General features: G+C 44.7%; 1 protein-coding gene across 1 annotated transcript in view; it reads right to left on the bottom strand.

Moving 5' to 3' along the window:
* The window catches only part of MTMR11 (myotubularin related protein 11), a 129703-nt gene that overhangs the window by 20170 nt on the left and 87886 nt on the right, over positions 1-21647 (bottom strand). The window contains exons 8-11 of the mRNA XM_077464249.1: positions 18758-18845; positions 18578-18666; positions 3970-4094; positions 925-997 (exon numbers count right to left, since the gene is read on the bottom strand). Coding sequence (XP_077320375.1) covers positions 925-997; positions 3970-4094; positions 18578-18666; positions 18758-18845 — 375 coding nt within the window. The remainder of the gene's footprint in view (positions 1-924; positions 998-3969; positions 4095-18577; positions 18667-18757; positions 18846-21647) is intronic.

The following is a 21647-nucleotide window of genomic DNA, read 5'->3' as shown; positions in this document are numbered from 1 at the left end:
GGGATCAAGCAGTGTAGTCAGTAAACAAACCGAAGGTTGGTGACAAGTGGTTGTAGGTTGGGATCAAGCAGAAGCATATTTGAGGAACAAGCCAAAGGTTGGTAAAGTGGTAGCAAAGATACAATATGCAACAGGAGTGACAAGAGTGAGATATTGGCTTGAGAGAGCACAATAATCTGGCAAACAGGAAGTGCAAAGGCACAGGTAAAAAAAAAGAAGTTCATGGGAGGAGAAAAGGTTCAAGGTTCAAGGATGTTCTCCAGGCTGCTGTCCAACATCCCAGTTGGCTCAGCAATAAGAAACACCATCAGACACAGCAGAGGTTGCAGGTTTAGGCCCAGGTCCTGGCAGAATTGTCTCATATTGGTGTTATGTTTGTGTGAGATTATATATATCATATGTCACCCAGTTCCACATTACCATTTTTTTGTAATCTTAAGAAGCCACAAGATTTTGTTTTTATATGCAATGCATCATTCAATCCTCTCATGTGCCAAAAAATCACAAATGTGCTTATCTATTTGGAAAAGGAAGGGAAAGCAACTAGGTAGACTGTATTAGCAAATCAAAATCCTGCTAGCCTTTTCAACTCTGTGTTAGGAACAAGAAAGAAGGAATCAAATTATTTCCTATAAGCAATTGGCAGATGTTTTTCAGATTAATTTCCTTTTGATGTTTATATCCTTTGATTACTGGCTTTATCTAAGGGTTATAATACAGTACTTTCCTGAAACATTGGGAAAATACCACATTGTGCCCACTAGATGGCACTGACACCCATAGGAAATAAACATATTAGACACTATATGGGCATGTCATAAAAAAAAACATTGACCCACGAAGACAAAATAGATTCTGAAATCAAGAAATCTTTATTTACAATAGGATTCAATTACGACTCATTTAATCATTAAAAGCCATTACCTCACATAGTCAAGCCACCTGGTTCCTTCCAAGTTGGAAAGCCATTTTTCATCAGGTGTGGGTGTTGATGTATCTATAAAATGCAGAAAATATAAATTTAGAATAGGCTGTCAGTAGATAAGATAGGAAACCTGTTTTTGGTAGGCAACCACTGAAGAAATTGCAATGTTAGCAAGGGCTGGCCTTGGCGTTGCCAACAAGCTCTTGGAAAAATCCCATATAGTGACCTCTCTTTATATTCTTTATATCCGTTATTCTTTTTTTTTCTTATAATTCCCTTTATAACATACTGATATTGATAACACACCATAAGTTCTAAATAATAGTAATGCAGACCTGAAAAGGAATTCAATGGCTCTTTCTGGGGTAAAATGGTTAAGGAAAGCTGCATTAGTTCTTCAAGGTAACCCGATTAGAAAGAGTTAAAACATTAGATGTTTATTCAGGAAGGTCTCCTTTACATCAATGAAACCTGTAGACATATTATTGATCTAATAACCGACCTGAAGCTGGTTTAATGGAGTGAAGAAGGACTTGTTTGCCCTTGTGAATTGTAAGTCCGATATTAAATAGAGTCGTCTTTCCTCTTGACTTCCTCCAAATCTATTAAAATGTGATCAAGGCTTCAGATAAAGAAATAAAAGAAAACAAAATCATAGTTCTATTTGATTTCAAGCTAGCTTGCAGTTTTGGTTTTTTTTTGATTCCCGAAAAAGAAAGGCTTAAAGTAGAACTGAAGTTCTGCCGTCACAAACTGCAAGCAGGCAGGCTTTTTATTGCAGAAGAGACTTCTCCAATAAAATGCCCCTACCTGCAAGCTTGCAATGTTCTATGGCAGGGGTCTCCAAACTTTATAAACAAAGGACTAGTTTATTATTCTTCAGACTTTGGGGGGGGCCGGACTGTGGCCAGGCAAATTTTCCAGGCATCAGTGGGCATAAACATCACTGTATTTGGTATTAGGGGAGGGAATAGTGCCCCATCGTTGGTATCATCGGGAGGAATAATGCCCTATTATTGGTGTCAGGGGGGGAAATGATGCCCCGCTGTTGGGTGTCAGTTGGACGAAAAGTGTCTCATAACAGTAAGAGGAATAGTGTCCCAAGGGGTGTCTAAAGGCAGGCAAAGGGCCACATCTGGGCCCAAGGCCGCAGTTTGGAGATCCATAGAAAGTACAGATCTGTACTTTCATCCAAGGCATGGAGTCTAAACACTAACCGTGTTCACCAGAGCTCCTGATGGCGGAGATGGGTTAGCTGCATGTTAGTACTAGGTAGGGGTCCTCAGGATCGCCCAAACAGGAGGTGACCAAGCTAGGGTCAAGTAGTGGGCATAAACATCAGTGGGCATAAACATCACCGTATTTGGTATTAGGGGAAGGACTAGTGCCCCACGTTGGTATCATCAAGAGGAATAATACCATATTATTGGTGTCAGGGGGAGAAATGATGCCCTGCTGTTGGGTGTCAGTTGGACAAAAAGTGTCTCATAAAAGTAAGAGGAATAGTGTCCCAAGGGGTGTCTAAAGGCAGGTAAAGGGCCACATCTGGGCCCAAGGCCGCAGTTTGGAGATCCATAGAAAGTACAGAATTGTACTTTCATCCGAGGCGTGGAGTCTAAACACTAACCATGTTCACCAGAGCTCCTGATGGTGGAGATGGGTTAGCTGCATGTTAGTACTAGGTAGGGATCCTCAGGATCACCCAAACAGGAGGTGACCAAGCTAGGGTCAAGTAGTGGGCATAAACATCACCGTATTTGGTATTAGGGGAAGGAATAGTGCCCCATCGTTGGTATCATCGAGAGGAATAATGCCCTATTATTGGTGTCAGGGGGAGAAATTATGCCCCACTGTTGGGTGTCAGTTGGACGAAAAGTGTCTCATAACAGTAAGAGGAATAGTGTCCCAAGGGCCGGATAGAGGCAGGCAAAGGGCCACATCTTGGCCCAGGGCCGCAGTTTGGAGATCCATAGAAAGTACAGGCTGGCAATTCAACAGCTTCTCCATAAAAAATATTTATTTAAGCATTACAGCAATAACATCATCCAAAAAATCTGACACATTTCGGCCTTAGGCCTTCATCAAAAGCATTGCATCTGCCACTCTATAGAGGTAAATGGAGAGTCCGTTTGAGTCCACCTGAAAAACAGACAGGCGGACCTGATCAGGCTGATCATGTGAAAGGGGCCTAAGGCTGTTTTCACACTGATGCACAGTGGTTTACCTGCTACTCAACTGACCTCAATCTTCACTTCTTCCTCAGGATTCCTGCAGCTGGCTGGTACTGCTGTCTGGTACTGCCAGTGGGTACTGCTGACAGGTGCTGGTACTGCTGGCTGGTACCAATTAACGCTCAACAAGGTCCACCTGGGACCCTTTATCCCTACTTATGTATCCATAATAAAGATGATAGAACGTTAAACGTTGGTTATACTTTATGTGGGACCACAGTAAAAATTGCTGTATTTGTATATGGAGGGCTGGATAGATAGATAGATAGATAGATAGATAGATAGATAGATAGATAGATAGATAGATAGATAGATAAAAAAGTAGTCTTTGTAATCCCCTGAATTCTTGGCTCATAATATCCTAATGGGGGCAGACAGGGAACACCTCTTCAGTCCACCTATCCAGTCCATATGGTGCTAAACTCATGTCTAAGCGCTTCTCAGGCAAAGAGTGGAAGATTTTGATATTATAAACTATTGGCAAGATTGGGGCATCATAAAGAAGACTTCCTTCTTGCCCAGTATCCAGGTATCCAGGCCAGCAGATCATCTGGTAAAAATGGTCCCCTAGGTCCCAGAGAAGTGGCACAGTTGGCACGAACGGTTTGCATCCTCCCTTCAGAGACAAAGTCTTATAAACCAACCAAATCTCAATTCAGTCTTCAGTAGCCAGAAAAACTGCAATGTTTTGCCTCATTAAAGTAAAAATCTGAAATACCAGCACATAGCACAATGGAGGTGGAAAAAGTCTTATACCCCCACTCAACAACCTTAAAAAAACATGCAAAGCAATGTAACAGCAGAATGGCTTACCAGCTGAGCACAAGCTGCGCAATTTAAGATAAGAGATCTGGATGTCGGAGATGGAAGGAAGGTCTTCAGAGGTGTCGATGACCACACACTGCGAATGGTTGACGAATAACAGCAGTCGCATTGACCTGGAACATCAGAGCTTTAATTAACAATCAGTTAGAGAAGAGCTCTAATAAAAGAGACACACGGGTTGCCACTGCTGCCCCTATTCTAAAAATACTAGTTTCCTGGCTGTCTCTGGTTTTAATGCGTTTGGGGTGTATTTATGAAAAGTTTGCATAGCTGTTTGTCCATCAAAATAGCATGTAATTACATTCTGTGGGAATAGGGCAAAACTGAATGTTCTTAGGTTATATTTGCTGTAAGTCAATGGTGTGAATGAGGAAAATACTACATTATGGTCACTAGATGGCACTGAGGAGCATTCTTACACACAGTCTACACACAGAGATCCCGGTTCTCGGCGTGTCACGAGCAGTCGCGGGAGCCTGGCGGTCATCTAGGGGTTGGATCGGTTTGAGAAAGACTGAGGGGGTGGAGGATTATTTAAGGAGGAGGTGGGGACTTTTAGGCATCAGAGGAAGGGACAGAGAGGAGGAAGCAGTTTCCCACCCTCCCTCTCTGTGTTTTTTTCTTGTTGGTTTTGTCTGTCTGTTTTTATTTCATTTCAGGTTCAGTGGAAATCAATTCATGATAGCAGAGTAACGGCCATGTTTTTGGTCTTTGATGGTGTCAGAAAACATAAAAGTAGAAGTGTTGGGGGACTCATCAGTAGTATGTGCCCAGGGGTCAAGTCCTGGGGAAAAAAGTGTGGGAACTGCCACCCAAGATCCACTCCCCCACCAAAAAAAAATAAAAAATGATACGCTCATATGCACGAACCCTTCAAAAGTGGTATTTTTCATCCAATTTTCATATTGTGTGTATGAAGCGTAACTGTTAGTACATAAAAAAACAATCCTCAATAAACATAAATACGGTAATTCTCTGAATAATCAGCATTCATTCAATTGTGCTTCCATGCAAATGTGAACATAATGTTTTGATCTTTATTGGGGAATGTTATTTTGTATATAGAGTGTTTATGTGGTGAGTTTCCACTTTTCATTGAACAGAGTTTGGATAACACAGGGTTAAACGGAAAGGTCATAAATGATCTGCACAGTATCTGGACAGAATGCTTGGGGAGATAGTGATGTGTTTCTGCTTAGGAGATGTATGTTAGCTTGGGGGGCTGCAAACTCTGCAGGGGCTCCAACACACACTTGCTGCTATTCCAACCCTTCACATATTTCCACATAAACTTCCCTCCTGGCATTAAACTTTGCCAGGTATTGTGCCCAGCTTACCACACCAAACTGATGTTCCTCCCTCAGCTCACCTCTCTCCCTGCATGTCCTGTGAGCAGAATAGCTGTGCTCCTCCTCTGGGTTCTCTCATCATATGGCACACAGAGCAAGTATGCAGGAGACTGGGGGGGGGGGGGTTTAGATGAGGAGACAGAAAATCAGGAGGGGCCGATGGGGAGGAGCGCATCACGAGAGGTCTGACTAAATACAATCTCTTAGCAGCAGGGACCTGATCTACCCGTCAGCTAGCTGTGATTGACAGGTAGATCGAAGAGGAGCTGTCATGGGGCCCCCTACTGACAATGCCTGAATGGTCAGTCCACCCCTGGTGTACGGAACTTACTATTGTGAGCTGTGTCAGCGGGTGCTGGTGTAGCACCTCCCACACAGCTCGCATACTTCAAAGTCTTGCAGGACGCGGCTGCTAACGGGAACTGAGTTCCTATTGTGGAAAAAGTACAGGAAATCCGTTCCCATGCGTTCCCGCAGGACTTGAGCCCTGTATGTGCCCCTCTGGTGTATTCCAGTAGAACGGTTAGCTGGAATATGGTAATGATTGCACTGCGAGACGGGGGTTGTCTCCGAGCTGGTGGTTCGGCTGGAGGCCTATCATGGAAAAAGGTCCCGCAGTGTAGTGGTGGAAGAAGTGTGATGTTTGGGGTGCCGTCAAAGACCATCAGACTGAGGGTAAAAAGTTGTCGCTACAGATATTATGTTTAAAAGTTTTGAGTTATTGATATTTTGTTAATAAAAGGCTGCTATGGCCAGTTATACTTCAAATTCAGGTGTGGTCTCGTTAATTTAGAATGGTAAGAGGGTGTTGGTGGCGTATGAGTGGTTGGGCAGTCTAAGAAGGTTGGAGACATATGGACTACACTTGTCAAGTCTTTCTGTGCTAAGACTATACAATACAGATAACCATGTGCTCTATGAAAGAGATAAAGAAGAGACAATGAGACGTAAGCAAATACGTCTTTTCAGGGAAATCGTAGGACAGGGGGTCATGACATGTAATTGAAGCACAGATGAGTGTTACCTTACTATGGTTTCACTCAGTACAGCTGTGCTGTGCTATATCTTGCAGAGTCACTTATACAGATACTATTGCAATGTCTCTTGACCACACAAACCTAAGAGAAACTGAACTGGTGTACATTTTTTGCATAAGCCAGCCCATGAAAATTAATTCAGTGATTTCGCTAGGAACTAAGCCCTTGTACACACGGTCGGACATTCTGACAACCAAATCCGTTGGATTTTGTCCGACGGATTTTGTCTGACAGATTCTGTCCAAAACTGTTGCATACACACGGTCAGACAAAGTTGTCAGAAAATCCGATCGTTCAGAACGTGATGACATTATTTCATTACGATGGGACTACGTTCAGGCTAGTAGCCAATAGCTTTGGTCTAGGAATTTGATCTGAGCATGCGTGGCACTTTGTCAGATCGGAATTCTCTACACACAATCGGACAAAGTCCAATTGGATCATGTTGTGGGAAAGTTTTATAGCCCAGCTCTAAAGCTTTGTCGGTCAGATATTCCGAGGGAGACAGTCTGATGGAGCCCACACATGGTCGGATTATCCGACAACACGGTCTGATCGGACATTTTCCATTGGAATGTCCGACCGTGTATACAAGGGCTAAGACTGTGTTCATTCTCATTCTATACAATTACGGTATACAGTATACATCACCTGCATTGTAATACTCTCAGATAGAATAGTCCTGCAGTATGATGGGCCCTCTCTCTGACTTATGGTGAAAGTACATATAAAGCCAAAACTTTTACTGTTGGATAGAGTAGGGAAGGTGCCAACTGTGTCCCATTGGGGAGACTTCCCCTTCACTTTCTGTCTTGTAGACCCAACAGGACGTGTGGGGAAATCTCTCTAAAATGTGAAAAGTCTCCTCATGGACAGGTGTCTAGATTGCAAAAATTGTTCTGAAGACTAGGAAGAGCTTGGTTTGGTCCAAAACCAGTTTGGTGGAAGCCGTAAGAAGCTGTCACTTGATCACATCCCAGCTGGGCCAAATCTGCAGCAGCTGGCATTCCTTGCCCTGCGATTGCCCGTTCACAAAAGAGCCAGAAAGCTTGTGACATAATTGACCTAATATGGGTCAATGGCCATGTGGTCATATTGGGTCAATGACATCAAGAGCATCCCCACCTGTATGTGCAGATATGGAGCGGGGAAGGCCCAGGTGCTGCTGATTAGGTTGGCTGGGATGTGATTATGTGACAGCCTCCTACGGGTTCCACCAAACTGGCTTTGGACCAAGTTCAGATCGAACCCAGTTTAACTCTACTAGTGACAACTCAAACTTTTGGATTTCTCATCACTTTCAGTCCCAGGGACAATGGTCACCAGGACAATTATAGAGGTTGAACCCTCCTAGTGAGGACGCAGACAGCAGGTGATGCATATTGGTGCAGCAAGGCACTGTCTGGCAATTTATGATTTCCAGAACACATAGACACAAGTGGTGTGTGCAAGTTTTGGTGTGAGGAATACATGCCATCCCCGTAGCACATATGGTTCGCCATTCTGGGTTTATTACTGTTTGCTACCCTTAAAAGATGGTGCATTGTTGTAAACTAGAACATGGGCATGGGGCATAGGCAACTCTACAGGTGTATTGATCAATGCAGGAGAAAATGACACAGGATTCACATTAAGGCTTATGCAAAGTTCCAAACTATTGAGACATTTCTGAGCAGAGAAATGCACCCAGGGGTCAGAGGGGCCCCAGCCAGGAGTTAACAGACAGGGGGTCTCACCCAGGGGTCAGATGTGCCCCAGCCAGGATACAGATCTTGTCCCAGGAGTCAGGTGGGCTCATATTGGCCTGCCTGGAGAACCTCTTTCCAGAGGCCAGGAGTGGGTCATGCAGCAGGGTGCTGCGACTTAAGGCTAAGTGAGCCAAGTGAACCAGGAGAGCTGGGCAACACAGTCAGAGGGACTGGTAAGGAGAGCAGCGGTGCTGCTGACAAGGGAGCCAGGTGGCTTGGCACATTCAGTTGACTTTTCATGTTGATGGTGGAACCCCCTGCATAGGGGTGTAGGGGGTGGAACTCCATACACTGTATATCCCCTATGCATGCTGCCATTTTTTCCCCTATATATTTTGCAGCATCCCCACCATGCCAGGCGCAAAAGGCATGGTGCTGGATAGATTGTTTATTGATTAGCAGGGAAAATCTGAAAAAAAATTCTAACCCATCTCTGTTCTACTGTAAAACTGGGAGAGCTTAGAGCAGCAAAGGGTTAGAACAGTGATGGTAAACCTTGGCACCCCAGATGTTTTGGAACTACATTTCCCATGATGCTCATGCACTCTGCAGTGTAGTTAGGCATCATGGGAAATGTAGTTCCAAAACATCTGGAGTGCCAAGGTTCGCCATCACTGGGTTAGAACCTCCTGTCAGATTTTAATTGCTGTTTGTGCCCCCAATGAGAGCTTTCCTTACACTTCCTGTCATGGTGATAGTGCATTCACCAGAACAGGAAGTAATTGGAAATCCTTCCAATGGAGGCAGAGCCAGCACACGTCACTGTAGACCAGAATCTATTCTTTACATGTACCTTGTGGATCTCATTCAAAGTTGACACAGCGGAAGCCAGCACACAATGGATTAGCTGCACAACATTCTTTACTTAGTAAGACATAGGGGTGTATTTATAATGGTCTTACCGTTGACATGAGGCTATAAAAAAAAAAAAAAAACTGGACATTTATAAAACACTTTTATGTGGTTTATAAATGTGTTCAGTGCTTTGACACTTAGAGGTCTAGTTATAAAAAAAAAAAAACTGCTATGCGAATGTCTCAGCATTCACACAAATGTCTCAAATAATCTTATTATTGTTTGCAATATGTGTTAAATTTTATTTTCTATATATTCCTTGTGATTGGCAGTTCCATCTAGTTGCCATAATGCAACATTTTTCCCGAATGCAGTATTTTAGGAAACGACTGCATTATGGTCACTAGATGGCGCTGACGATCTTAGGAAATACATAGAAAATGGCGTAGCACACATATTACAAACATTACAGAAATTATTTGAGACAGCTGCGTGAATAGGGTTGCCACCTGTCCAGGATTCACCCGGACAGTTCGGGTTTGGAATCATGTGTCCGGGTTTCAGACTGCCTGAAACCCGGACACATTATTCAGACTGGACTATGGCTTCCCAGCAGGGTTGCTGGCTGCAGTTGTCTAAGCTGGGAGTGTCTGTTACACTCTTTCACACTGCCCAATGCCAGCACTAACAACCCCCATCAAACACACAGATGAGAGAGGATAGAGGGCTCGATCTGCACCTCTCCTTCTCCCCACCCCTACCCCTCTGCGTCTACCCACACTCCAATCCCTGGCGCTCTGCCTCAGAAAAGGAAAGTTGGGGCAGGAAATTTGAAGTCCAGCAGCCTCAGATACATCTGGATGAGAGGTGCTGACTGCCAAGAGGTGAGTGAGCTCACCATCCATCCCTGTCTGTGACTGAAGTCTCTCCTTTTTCTCTCCTCTGAGTGACTACACTAAGGTAAATCAGGGTTCTCAGAGCACCCCTTACATCAGAGTTCCCCTTTACACCAAAGGCCACAGTGTTCTCCCTTACATCAGAGTCCTCTCCGTACATCAGAGTTCTCAGTGTCCCCCCCTTCAATCAGGGTTCCCAGAGCATCCCTTATGTCAGAGTCCCCAGAGTTCTCCCTTACATCAGAGCTTCCAGAGTCCCCCCTTATAGTGAAAGGGAACTCTGCGAGTTCAGATGTAAAGAGGAACTCTGTGGACTCTGGTGTAAGGGGGAACTCTTATTAACTTCATATGATTAGAAATGTTGCTTTGGGGAGATGCGGCGTACGTGAGTGAGGAGAGGGGAGGGACCTGACAGCGGCGCTCACATGAGGAGATGGAGGAGGTCCCGCTATGTCTGCAGGAGTCGAGCGCGGTGAGAGAGCGTCTCACCCCGGAATGACATCAGCCTGTCCCCGCTGACCGCTGACCGTGTTCTCTTGCCCGCCCGTCCGTCTGTCCATTTATTCGCTCGCCTATCCGCCTGCCCGCCCGCCCGTCCATCCGCCAACCCGCCCGCCTGTCTGTCAGTATGCAGCTTACAAAGTAAGTACCAACAGCGCAGCCAGCGAGACCTGGAAAACGCCGCTTACGGCGGAGGAAACAGACCCGCTCCGGACGGGACCCCCCTCCCCCTGCCCCCTTCTGCCATCCCAGTGGCACTCACTCCGAGAGTGACAGAAACGGAAGCAAGGAGCCTGAAGATAAGGTCAGATTGCACCTGCTATGATTTTACTGACTGTATAAATGTTACGAACTGTTGTGCTAATGGCCTAAATAAAATTAATAGATCCGAGGAGATCTCAGGATCAGGAAGCTGAACTGTGTATAGCCTGGAACCTGGAGTCTGGACCCAGGAAGAAGTGGTTCAAAAATCACAACAAGGTTTTGCATTCCTTCTTCCTTTTCTTTTTGGTTGTCTTTTTGGTTGTCTCTCTACCCCTGTGCAGTGGCACTCACTGAAGTTAACTAAAGGGATACTACCACTTTATCAAAAAAGCTACGCTTAAAAGGGCCAGCATTTTTGGATACACACTTAACACCCTAATAAAAAAAAAAAAAAAAAAAAACCCCCTGAAATCATCTATGGTTATGGTCAAGGAAAAAAAAAAAAAAAACTAAGAGGAATGTATGATATGCTGTATTGAGAATTCTGCAGAACTGAGTGACTTATTCTCTTACAAATAATATATCAACAGCAGGCCACAAAGTAGCAGATCTTAATGTGATGTAAAAGTGTAATCGCCCAGGATACAAAGGGTGGAATACTGAGCATAGAGTAACGGTAAATAGCGGGTGACACGCGCCGAGAAAACAGTTGAATATTCATTCGTATGTCTATACGCAGGTGGAGAGGATTTTAGGAACTGATCCCCAAAGTTTTCTTTTTTTCTTCCATCTTCCTGGGAAGATACTTAGAAAAAGGATTAGCTCCGCCCCTTTCGCCCCTTCCGCCCTTTCCGGCCCTCTTCATCCCCAAATAAAAAGGGAATCCTGGGGAAGAGAAAAATAAAAGACAACATGAAGGGAAGAAACCCCAAAATGAATGACCCAAAAGCCTCGAGGGAGAGCTTAAATACAAGCACTATTCAGAAATATCTGAAGGAATCAAGTCAAAAAAGCCCCGGCTTAGAGAGAAATCAAAAAGGGGTGAGAGAGAAAAAGAAAGATACTGGAAAACCTGAAGGGGCACGGGGAGACTCCTCCGGAGAGGAGGTGGACTCAGACCAGGAGAGCAGAGGAAGGGAGTTAAGGGACTCCTCTCAAATACCAACAAAAAGCGAAATGCAAGACATGTTTTCGAAATTAGAAAACACTATCAAAGCTGAGATCTTAACAGTAAGGACGGACCTAGGGCATTTGTTGAGGCGAGTAGAGGAAGTAGAAGAGCAAACAGGAAGACAGGCCAAAGAAATATGGGACTTAAAAACGCAAGCAAAGAAAATGCAGGAGGCACACAGGGAGATCATATATAAGATGGAGGAACAGGAGAACCAAAATCGACGCCAAAACCTGAGAATTAGATCATTACCAGAACAACAGGGAGAAGACTTAGGTGTAAAAATTAGAAAGATATTCAATCCCCTACTGGGAAGAGAAGAAGGCGCAGAAATAAAAATAGACCGGGCACATAGAGTGAGGAAACCCCCGGGGTTAAAGGAAGAGATACCGAGAGATGTGATAATTAAATTCCATCTGTACGAAGAGAAGGTCAAGATCTGGAGCAAACTTAGAGGACTACCATCAGTTCAGTATGAAGGGACAACGTTACAGGTTTTTATAGACCTGTCTCCGGGAACGTTGGCTCGGAGAAGAAGATTAAAACCTCTATTGGAACAATTGAGATGTGCAAATATCAGATATAGCTGGGGGTTCCCGGCTGCCCTCCTGGTTCAGAAAGAGGGAAGATCTATTAGGCTTAAGTTCCTAGATGAACTGGAGGACTTCTGCAATAAATTAGGAATTCCAACTCCCATGATTCCATTAGATCCATGGGATTTGTAATTTCAGTGGATAAAGAAGAAAAAGAAGACAGGGGGGAATGTATGATGTGCGATTCATGTCTTGCTTTTCTTTCCTACAATGACGGAGGGGGGGGGGGTGGGGGGTGGCAGAGGGGGGGGATGGTCTGATGGAGGGACTGGGGGGGGATCGGGCTCTATCACTCATGGTTCGTAGAAGGATACTTCTGCTCCCCAAGGGGAAGGGGAGTGGGGGGGGGGCGCCGCAGCCAGGGTCAATCCCTGGGAGAAAGGGCTTGCAGAAGGAGTAGAACTCATTATGCAAAGCAAAGGCCAGGAATGGGCCAGAAGGGGGGGGAGGGAAGGGAGGGTGGAGAGGGAGGAACTGGGAGGAAAAAGAGGGAAAAAACATTGCTGGCAGTTGAAAAAAAGGGAAGAGGGGGTTCATATGAGTTTTAGAAGGTGCAGATTAAATTTATTTATTTTTTTCGGGTAGTCGAATGACAGAAATAAAGTTTGTGTCGTATAATGTAAAGGGTCTAAATTCTCCCAAAAAGAGATACAAACTCTTAAAGGAATTACAGCAATATAAAGCAGAAGTGGTGTTTCTGCAAGAGACTCACTTAACGCTAGACACAAATGTTAAACTGTACTCCGATAACTACCCGAACTGGTTCTATGGAGATTCGCCAATAAGGAGGGCCAAGGGAGTGGCAATTGGGTTTGAGAAAGGCACAAAATTCAAGGTGACCGATAGGCTGACCGACCCGGAAGGGAGATATCTGTTCCTGAAAGGGAATCTCGGGGATAAGACCTTTACCCTAGCAAGTGTGTATAGTCCAAACAAAAATCCAGTAAGATACTTTAAACAAATTTTGAGGAAACTGAAGGATTTTAAAATAGGAGACGTAATACTGGCGGGTGACCTTAATTTTTGTATGGATCCAGTACAGGATAGTACGTCCCGTGCCAAGGGGATAAGCGGGAAGAGCTTGAAAACAATTAAACTCCGTTTGAGACAAAGCCAACTGATAGATGTATGGAGGATACAACATGACAAAACTAAAGATTATACTTTTTTCTCCCCAGTGCACGGAACGTACTCTAGGCTGGACTATATAATGGTAGAACATAGATTGTTAGAGACTGTATTGGAAACAAAGATAGGAATAGCATCCCTGTCAGATCATTCCCCGGTGATAATGAAGATGAGGTTACCCGGAATACAGAGGCACCCGTTTACTTGGCGACTAAATAAGGAGCTCTTACAGGACAATAAAATTGCAGAAACAATACAGAAAGAAATAGAATTTTATTTCTCGACGAATGACACAGATGAGGTGACGGGCGCCTCCCTATGGGAGGGACATAAAGCTTATGTTAGAGGTATCCTCGTCTCCATTGGGGCAAGAAAAAAAAAGGAAAGAGCAGAGGAAAGGGAGAAATTGATGATAGAGGTCCATAGACTGGAGCAGGCGCATAAAGAACAAAGGGGCCGACAACAAGACCTCTTTCATCAATTGATTAACAAGAGGGAGGAACTGAAAGACATCTATGAACGGGAAGCAAGAAGGGCATTAGAGGGGAGAGCTAAAGAGAAATACTACGGGGAAAATAAAATGGGAAAATATTTAGCGAGACAGGTGAAAAGCAAGAGAGAAATCAATTATATTGATAAAATTCAGGACAGGAATGGGAAAATCGCCCACACCTCTAGGGAAATTGCGGAAGTATTTAAACAATATTACGAAGCTCTGTATAATGTAGGACAGCAAGGGGAACAGGGTCTAGGGAAAAAGGAGAAAATTAAAGAATTTTTGTATAAAGCTAATTTACCACGATTATCAGACAGCGACGGGCAGAATATGGATAGACCCATCACAGAAGAGGAAATTTATAACGCTTTAAAGGAGACGGCTTTAGATAAAAGCCCGGGCCCTGACGGGTTTACGATCTCCTACTACAAAAAATATAAGGAAATCTTAGTCCCCCAATTTTGCAAATACATAAATAGATTAGGAACAAAATATGAAATAGGGGGAGATGCCTTGCGAGCCGCTATAACGCTGATCCCGAAGGAGGGCAAAGACCATACGCTCTGCTCTAATTATAGGCCGATAGCCTTACTGAACACAGATATAAAGTTATATGCCAAAGTGTTGGCGGCTAGATTAAAAGAAAAAATGACAGAGCTAGTGCATCCGGACCAAGTCGGATTTATACCCGAGAGAGAGGGTAGGGACAATGGGGTAAGGGCTTTGCTCCTTATCCAGGCATTGAAAAACAGTGGGTCCCCAGGTCTATTCCTGTCAATGGATGCTGAGAAAGCTTTTGACAGGGTAGACTGGGGACTCATGTTAGAAACCCTAGAAGTGATGGGGGTAGGTCCAAGGATGATCCAATGGATTAAAGCCTTATATAATAACCCACAGGCGGCGGTAAAGGTCAACGGAGAAACATCCACCCTGTTCCAAATGGGAAATGGCACTAGACAGGGGTGTCCATTATCACCCCTATTGTTTGCGTTATCTCTTGAACCGTTATTGGCCTCGATCCGAAACAATCCAGATATAAAGGGGATTAGGGTCGGAGAGGAGGATCACAAACTCGCAGCATATGCGGACGATGTGCTCTTCTTCATTACAAACCCTAGGATAACAATCCCGAACTTGCTGAGGACGTTAGAAAAGTACGGTAAAATATCAAATTTGAAGATTAACCTCAGCAAGTCCGAGATTTTAAATATTAACATCAGCTATAAGGAAGAAGAGAGATTGCGAGCAGAATTTCACTTCCCTTGGTGTAAGGAGATTAAATATTTGGGAATTTTGCTCGCAAGCACTACCAGAAAAATATATTTGAAAAACTATATCCCATTAATAGAGGAAATAAAGAGAGAAATTAAAAAAATCTCATTTAGCCCTCTCTCGTGGTTAGGACGGATAAATGCGGTTAAAATGATTCTGGTCCCGAAGATTATATATAAGTTCCAAATGATGCCCATTTCACTCCCTGCGGCCTTCTTTGAAATACTAAGGAAATTAATTTCGAAGTTTATTTGGCAACATAAAAAGCCAAGGATTGCGTTTGCGGTGTTAAGAAGGGGGAAAAAACAGGGGGGACTGGCGGCCCCAGACTTGAAAAGATACTATAATGCAGTGGTTCTTTCACGGGTGGTAGAGTGGGCGAAAGAAGCAAACGATAAGAGATGGGTTAGCTTAGAAAATGCACAATGCGAAGCACAATTAGGGAGATTAATATGGAACCCGCCACAGTATAGGATAGTAGGCCCCAACACACATGAAATAACACGACACGCACTGAAAATTTGGGATCGCACTCACACACAAAATAAATGGGGGTACAATTCACCTTTAATTTTTTTAAAAGAAAATGAATATTTTCCCCCGGGAAAACAAGAAATAGGGGGGAATTGGATAATAAAAAATAATGCACAATTAAAAGATATACTAGTAAAAGATAATTTAAGCACATTTCAAGCACTAAGGGAGGAAACTGAACTCATGAGGATTGATGCCTGGCGGTTCCTCCAATTAAGTCAGTTTGTAGCAAAATTGCCCCAACCAATACGAGGCGTAGAAGAATTAAGGCCCTTTGAACGGCTCTGTCAGAGACTAAAATCAAAAAACAACATAGGCCTAATTTATAAAATACTCTCAGAGGGGGACGAGTTGGAGGAACCGGCATTTATCAAAAAATGGGAAAATGAGTTGGGGTCACAATGTAGCACTCAAATTAGAATGAAAATATTTAAACTAATCCACTATGGGGGGGGGGGGAATAAACTGACAGAGACGAATTATAAATGTTTAGCAAGGTGGTACGTCACCCCCGACAGACTGAGTAAGTTCGGAGTCGATCAAAACTCGGAATGTTGGCGGGGATGTAAGAAAACGGGGAATATGGGTCACATTTGGTGGGACTGTCCCATCATTAAAGAATATTGGAGGAGGATTATTGACATAATAAAAGTAGTAACAAAAAAGGAAGTAAGAGAAGACCCATGGACTGTCTTATTTCATGGGACAGATGAGTCAATAAAACAATATAGATCTACGTTAATCCCCATACTACTTGACACCGCAAAAAGCTTAATACCGAAAAAATGGCGAGAGAAGGAGAGCCCAAAAATACAGGAATGGATCTCCCGAGTAAATGAGATACAATACTTGGAATGTTATGAGGAAGGGGGAGAGGATCCAATAGCAATAGAGGTCGGGAAGGGGAAGTGGGAACTCTGGAAAAATTTTAAAAAATCATGGCGATATGTGGAGGAAATAACACAATAGCACTAAGGACAAGCACCCTGGATTGAAATAGACAAATTATTTATGAATCCCACGAGAAACTGGCCAGGAAGGGGAGGGGGAGGGATGGGAGGGGGAAGATGGAAGGGTATTTAGGGTCAAGAGGGAGAGGGTATAGAATAAGAATGTAATAAGAAATGTGTGTAAATGCGTACAATGAACTTTTGATAATTTTTATATTGATGGAAAAACTAATAAATAAAGATTAAAAAAAAAAAAAGAAATGTTGCTTAATAGCAAAATATATGTATAGTTCCTACTATAAAAAAATGTGAGTGTGCGCTGCTAAAGTGTTCGGGTTTGACTTGAAGAAAAGGTGGCAACCCTATGCGTGAATGCTGAGACATTTACACAGCAAATTGTTTATAAACAGATCCTTTAGTGCTTAGGACTGTGAAGTGAGCAAAGCCCCATTCATTTCAATATATGGAAGAAAGAAAAGTTTCAGGAAAAGGAGAGCTCAAACACATGGCCTCTCCTTCAGTCCATGTGGAGAACACTCCATACCCAGGCTTGAATTTATAGAGTTTATGCATATACAAGTAGCTGTAGGGCTGCACAACCACCCAGATCAACATATTTCTGCGGCGGGGACAGCCAGGTGTTTCCAATCAGTCACAGACAGGAAGTCAGTACAAATCAATAACAGGCTGACACTGTCCACATCCAGAGGAACCCAACCTTCCATTACCACAGGTAATTACTCCATGTGAGAATACATGTGGGCAGCCATGGACAGTGCCAACACCTGGCTGCACCTGCTGCAAAAATATACTTATCAGAGTGCTGTACGGCTCTCATTGGCCATGAGCATGAGCCCTTCTGGCAATGACCTCATTGGTCATGGGCATGAGCCCTTCTGGCAGTGACCTCATTGGTCATGAGCATGAGCCCTTCTGGCAGTGACCTCATTGGCCATGGGCATGAGTCCTTCTGGCAATGACCTCATTGGTCATGGGCATGAGCCCTTTTGACAGTGACCTCATTGGTCATGAGCATGAGCCCTTCTGGCAGTGACCTCATTGGCCATGGGCATGAGTCCTTCTGGCAGTGACCTCATTGGCATGGGCATGAGCCCTTCTGTCAGTGACCTCATTGACCATGGGCATGAGTCCTTCCGGCAGTGACCTCATTGACCATGGGCATGAGTCCTTCTGGCAGTGACCTCATTGGCCATGAGCATGAGCCTTTCTGGCAGTGACCACATTGGCCATGGACATGAGTCCTTCTGGCAGTGATCTCATTGACCATGGGCATGAGTCCTCCTGGCAGTGACCTCATTGGCCATGAGCATGAGCCTTTCTGGCAGTGACCTCGTCGGCCATGGGCATGAGCCCTTCTGGCAGTGACCTCATCAACCATGAGCATAAGCCCTTCTGGCAGTGACCTCATCGGCCATGAACTTGAGCCCTTCTGGCAGTGACCTCATCGGCCATGAGCATGACCTCTTCTGGCAGTGACCCTTATGAGCCATAGGCATCAGCCCTTCTGGCAGTGACCTCATTGCCCATGGGCATGAGTCCTTCTGGCAGTGACCTCATTGGCCACGAGCATGAGTCTTTCTGGCAGTGACTTAGTTGGCCATGGGCATGAGTCCTTCTGCCAGTGAGCTCTGATTTACATTATAAGTCCACCCATGGTGACCATATGTACAACCTAAATTCATGAGTTCAGCACCAATCCAGACATTTAGCTCAACCATGGGGTTCCTCGGCAGCCAGAAACATAGGCTATGTCCAGATTGGTTACAATTTAACCCATGATAGAGCAGGTTGACGAGTTCTAAGACACAATGCTCTTCAGAAGTTCGTTAAAGAAGAAGGGACAACCACTGAGATGGAGCATCCAAACAGGTTAAGCCACCCCCCTCCCAAGTTGTGCTTACTTCAGGTCCTCTTTATCAGGGTCAGTGTTGGATTGAAATCCAGCCGCTCTCAGCAGGTCACTTCCACACGGGTGATGCCAGGACCATCGCTGTGTATTCAACACAAAAAGAAACCAGTGTTATATGATATTTCATACATATTAATCAAGGGACGAAGATCAGACGTGGTGCAGTACTCACAGCTATCCGCCTCTGCTGGAAATGTGCAAATGTCTTCTTCAGGTCATTGTCCAAGAGCTTGCAGGGGACTACAAAGTACTTGGAGAGGCTGAAATAAAGACATAAAGGACTTTGAGGCTTGACGTTGTAAATGAGGCATATGCTGTCTGTGTCAGCTCAGGAACCAGGTTCAAATAGAGAGCCATTTAAAGCAGAACTAAAGTTTCGAAACAAAAATTGGTAGTAGGAAGGTACTTCATTGCAGTTGTTTGCACTCTTCTTTAAAATCTACACTGAGGGGTGTATTTATAAAAAATTATTGGACGAGAGTGACATACATTCACCGATTCTTGATGAATTCTGAATTATTTTGCCTAATACAGTGATTTCTTATGATGATCAACTACATTGGGTGAACTCCATTTTGACCACTAGATGGTGCTAACGGTCATAGGAAATCACTGTATTAAAGTGGAACTAGACTATCCGAGTACCACAAACTGGGAACAGTTTGAAGCAAAAACTCACCCAAAAGGGAAAGTTATGATCTTCCTCCTCCTTCCTCCCTTCTTTACATTTGGCATATTTTTTTTTGGGGGGGGACGGGTACCTGATTTTGACAGGGGCCAGCCCCCCCCCACCCACCTATGGTCAGATCACAGTGGCAATTTGAGCGGAAGTTCAGCCCCCCTCCTTCCTCCACAGCCTTCTGAGACCAATCACAAAGTTCAGCATGGCTCGGGCATGGGCAGCCAGAAGCTGGCTGTAAAAAGCCCCAAGGCTTCACTGCTGGTTTCCTTTAGTAGGAATGACAGCGCCTGGACCAGAAGCCAATTGAAGAATTGGCTCAGGTGAGAACATCACTGGATTCAGGGGCAAGTAATTTGCCTTGTAATAAAACCTTTACAAATACTGTAGCTGCTGACTTTTAAAGTGATTGTAAAGGTTCATTAAAAAAAATATATAACAAAACATGCCAATACTTACCTCCTCTGTGCAAGGGTTTTGCACAGAATGGCCCAGATCCCCCTTTTCTGGGGCCCCCCCCGGCGGCGCTCCTGGCTCCCCTTCGAGTGCCCCATCAGAGAGCCACATTCCCTGGGGACATTCATGCGAATACTGAGTCCATTGACACAGACAGCAGTGCTCGGCTCCGCCCCCGGCTCCCGTGTCACTGGAATCGATTGACGGCAGCAGGCAAGGTCTCCTGCTGCTATCAATCTACCCAATGAGGAGCTGCTGGGCTCGTACTCGATGCTGGAAAGACCAAATTCAGGTAAGTAAAAGGGGAGCTCTGGGGGCAGCAGCAACACAAAAGGTTTTCACCTTAATGCATATGTACTTTACAACACCTTGCATTTTATTTTGGGGGGGGGGACTGGAGTTCCTCTTTAACCACATGCCGACCGGGCCATACGGCTACAGCACGGTTGGCTTATTCTGGGAGGGCGTCCATGGACATCCTCCCAGAGGACCCGGTGCATCACGGTAAATGGTCACTGATAGCGGCCGTTTACCGCATGCTCGCTCCGTCAAATGACGGAGTGATCACTTGTAAACAAACTGGCGTCACATCATGACGCCGGTTCCTCCCTCCCCTCTCTGTACTGATCGGTACAGTGAGAGGGGAGAGGGGGAGAGGTGGAGATGGCAGCAGCGCTGTGGGCTGGATTTGAAGTGCCCACAGCGCTGCTCAGTGCCAATAGTCTGCAATACTCTGCCCATACTGTGCAATAATCTGCCAATACTCTGCAAAACTGTGCAATACTCTGCCAATACTCTGCAACATTGTGCAATACTCTGCAAAGGGGTTCAAGATTGTACTATTGCAGCAGATTGACTTTAAACTATAAAGCCCTTTTGTTGCCTTTAGAACAAGTCAGAGTCAAAGTTAGCACACACTGGCTGACAGGTGTAATGCTGCGCACACACGACCGGACTTTTCAACGGACTTGGTCCGGTGGACAATCCGACGGACTTTGCAGCTGAGGTCCGCCAGGCTTTCAAACGAACGGACTTGGCCACACACGATCACTTCAAAAGTCCAACGGATTTGAACGTGATGACGTAGAATAAGGAAGTTCATAGTTGCCCTAGCGTCAGTTTTTGGCTGCATTCACACCTGAGCGTAGCTTTTCAAGCGTTTTTTGCGGCGTTTTTTACCGCGATTTGCAGCGGTTTTTACCGCGATTCGCTGTGTTTTTTTACCGCGTTTTTTACTGCGATTTGACGCAAATTTGTGCAGGGCAAAAGGTCACCAATGTTAGAAGAAGAAAAACGCCCAAATCAGCCTGATTCGCGCGACAAAAAAGGGTCCGGAACTTGTTTGAGCTTCAGGCGTAGGGCTTCAGGCGACTTGGAGTGGAGATGTGAACCATCTCCATTGAGAATAATAGATTTTTTCCCCTCCAGCGTTTTGTAGCTTCAGGCGTCAAGCTACAAAACGCTCAGGTGTGAATGGGGTCTAAGTCTATCGGACTAGCACACAGACAACTGGATTTTTCGACCAGACTCGAGTCCGTCGGGAAGATTTGAAGCAAGTTTTATTTCTAGGTCCACCGGACATTTGGGAAGAAAAAGTCCGCTGGAGCCCACACACGATCGAATTGTCTGACAGATTCCAAGTCCGTGGAAAAGTCCGGTCGTGTGTACGCGGCATAAGCCTCCATGCTATGCAACAGAAAACATCAACAGACCACCGACAAGGAAGTAATTTCTTCATATACAGGACAGTGGTGACACGTGTCTCCTGAATGCACAAGGGGATCATAGTGTATGTGTGCATGTTCTCTAGGTTATGGTGAATAAGAGGTCCGGAAAATCTATCGACCATGGAAATATTGACTTTTGTCTAAGATACCCGTAAAGCATTCTGCAACTGCTTAATGGAGCTGCATTGCACTCTGGGTTG

Source organism: Lithobates pipiens, unplaced genomic scaffold (genome assembly GCF_037356315.1).
Source record: "Lithobates pipiens isolate NorthernLeopardFrog02 unplaced genomic scaffold, aLitPip1_a1.2 Scaffold_30, whole genome shotgun sequence".
Taxonomy (NCBI): Eukaryota; Metazoa; Chordata; class Amphibia; order Anura; family Ranidae; genus Lithobates; species Lithobates pipiens.
Note: the sequence above shows the minus strand (reverse complement) of the source record. Positions and strands in the feature narration are given on the sequence as shown.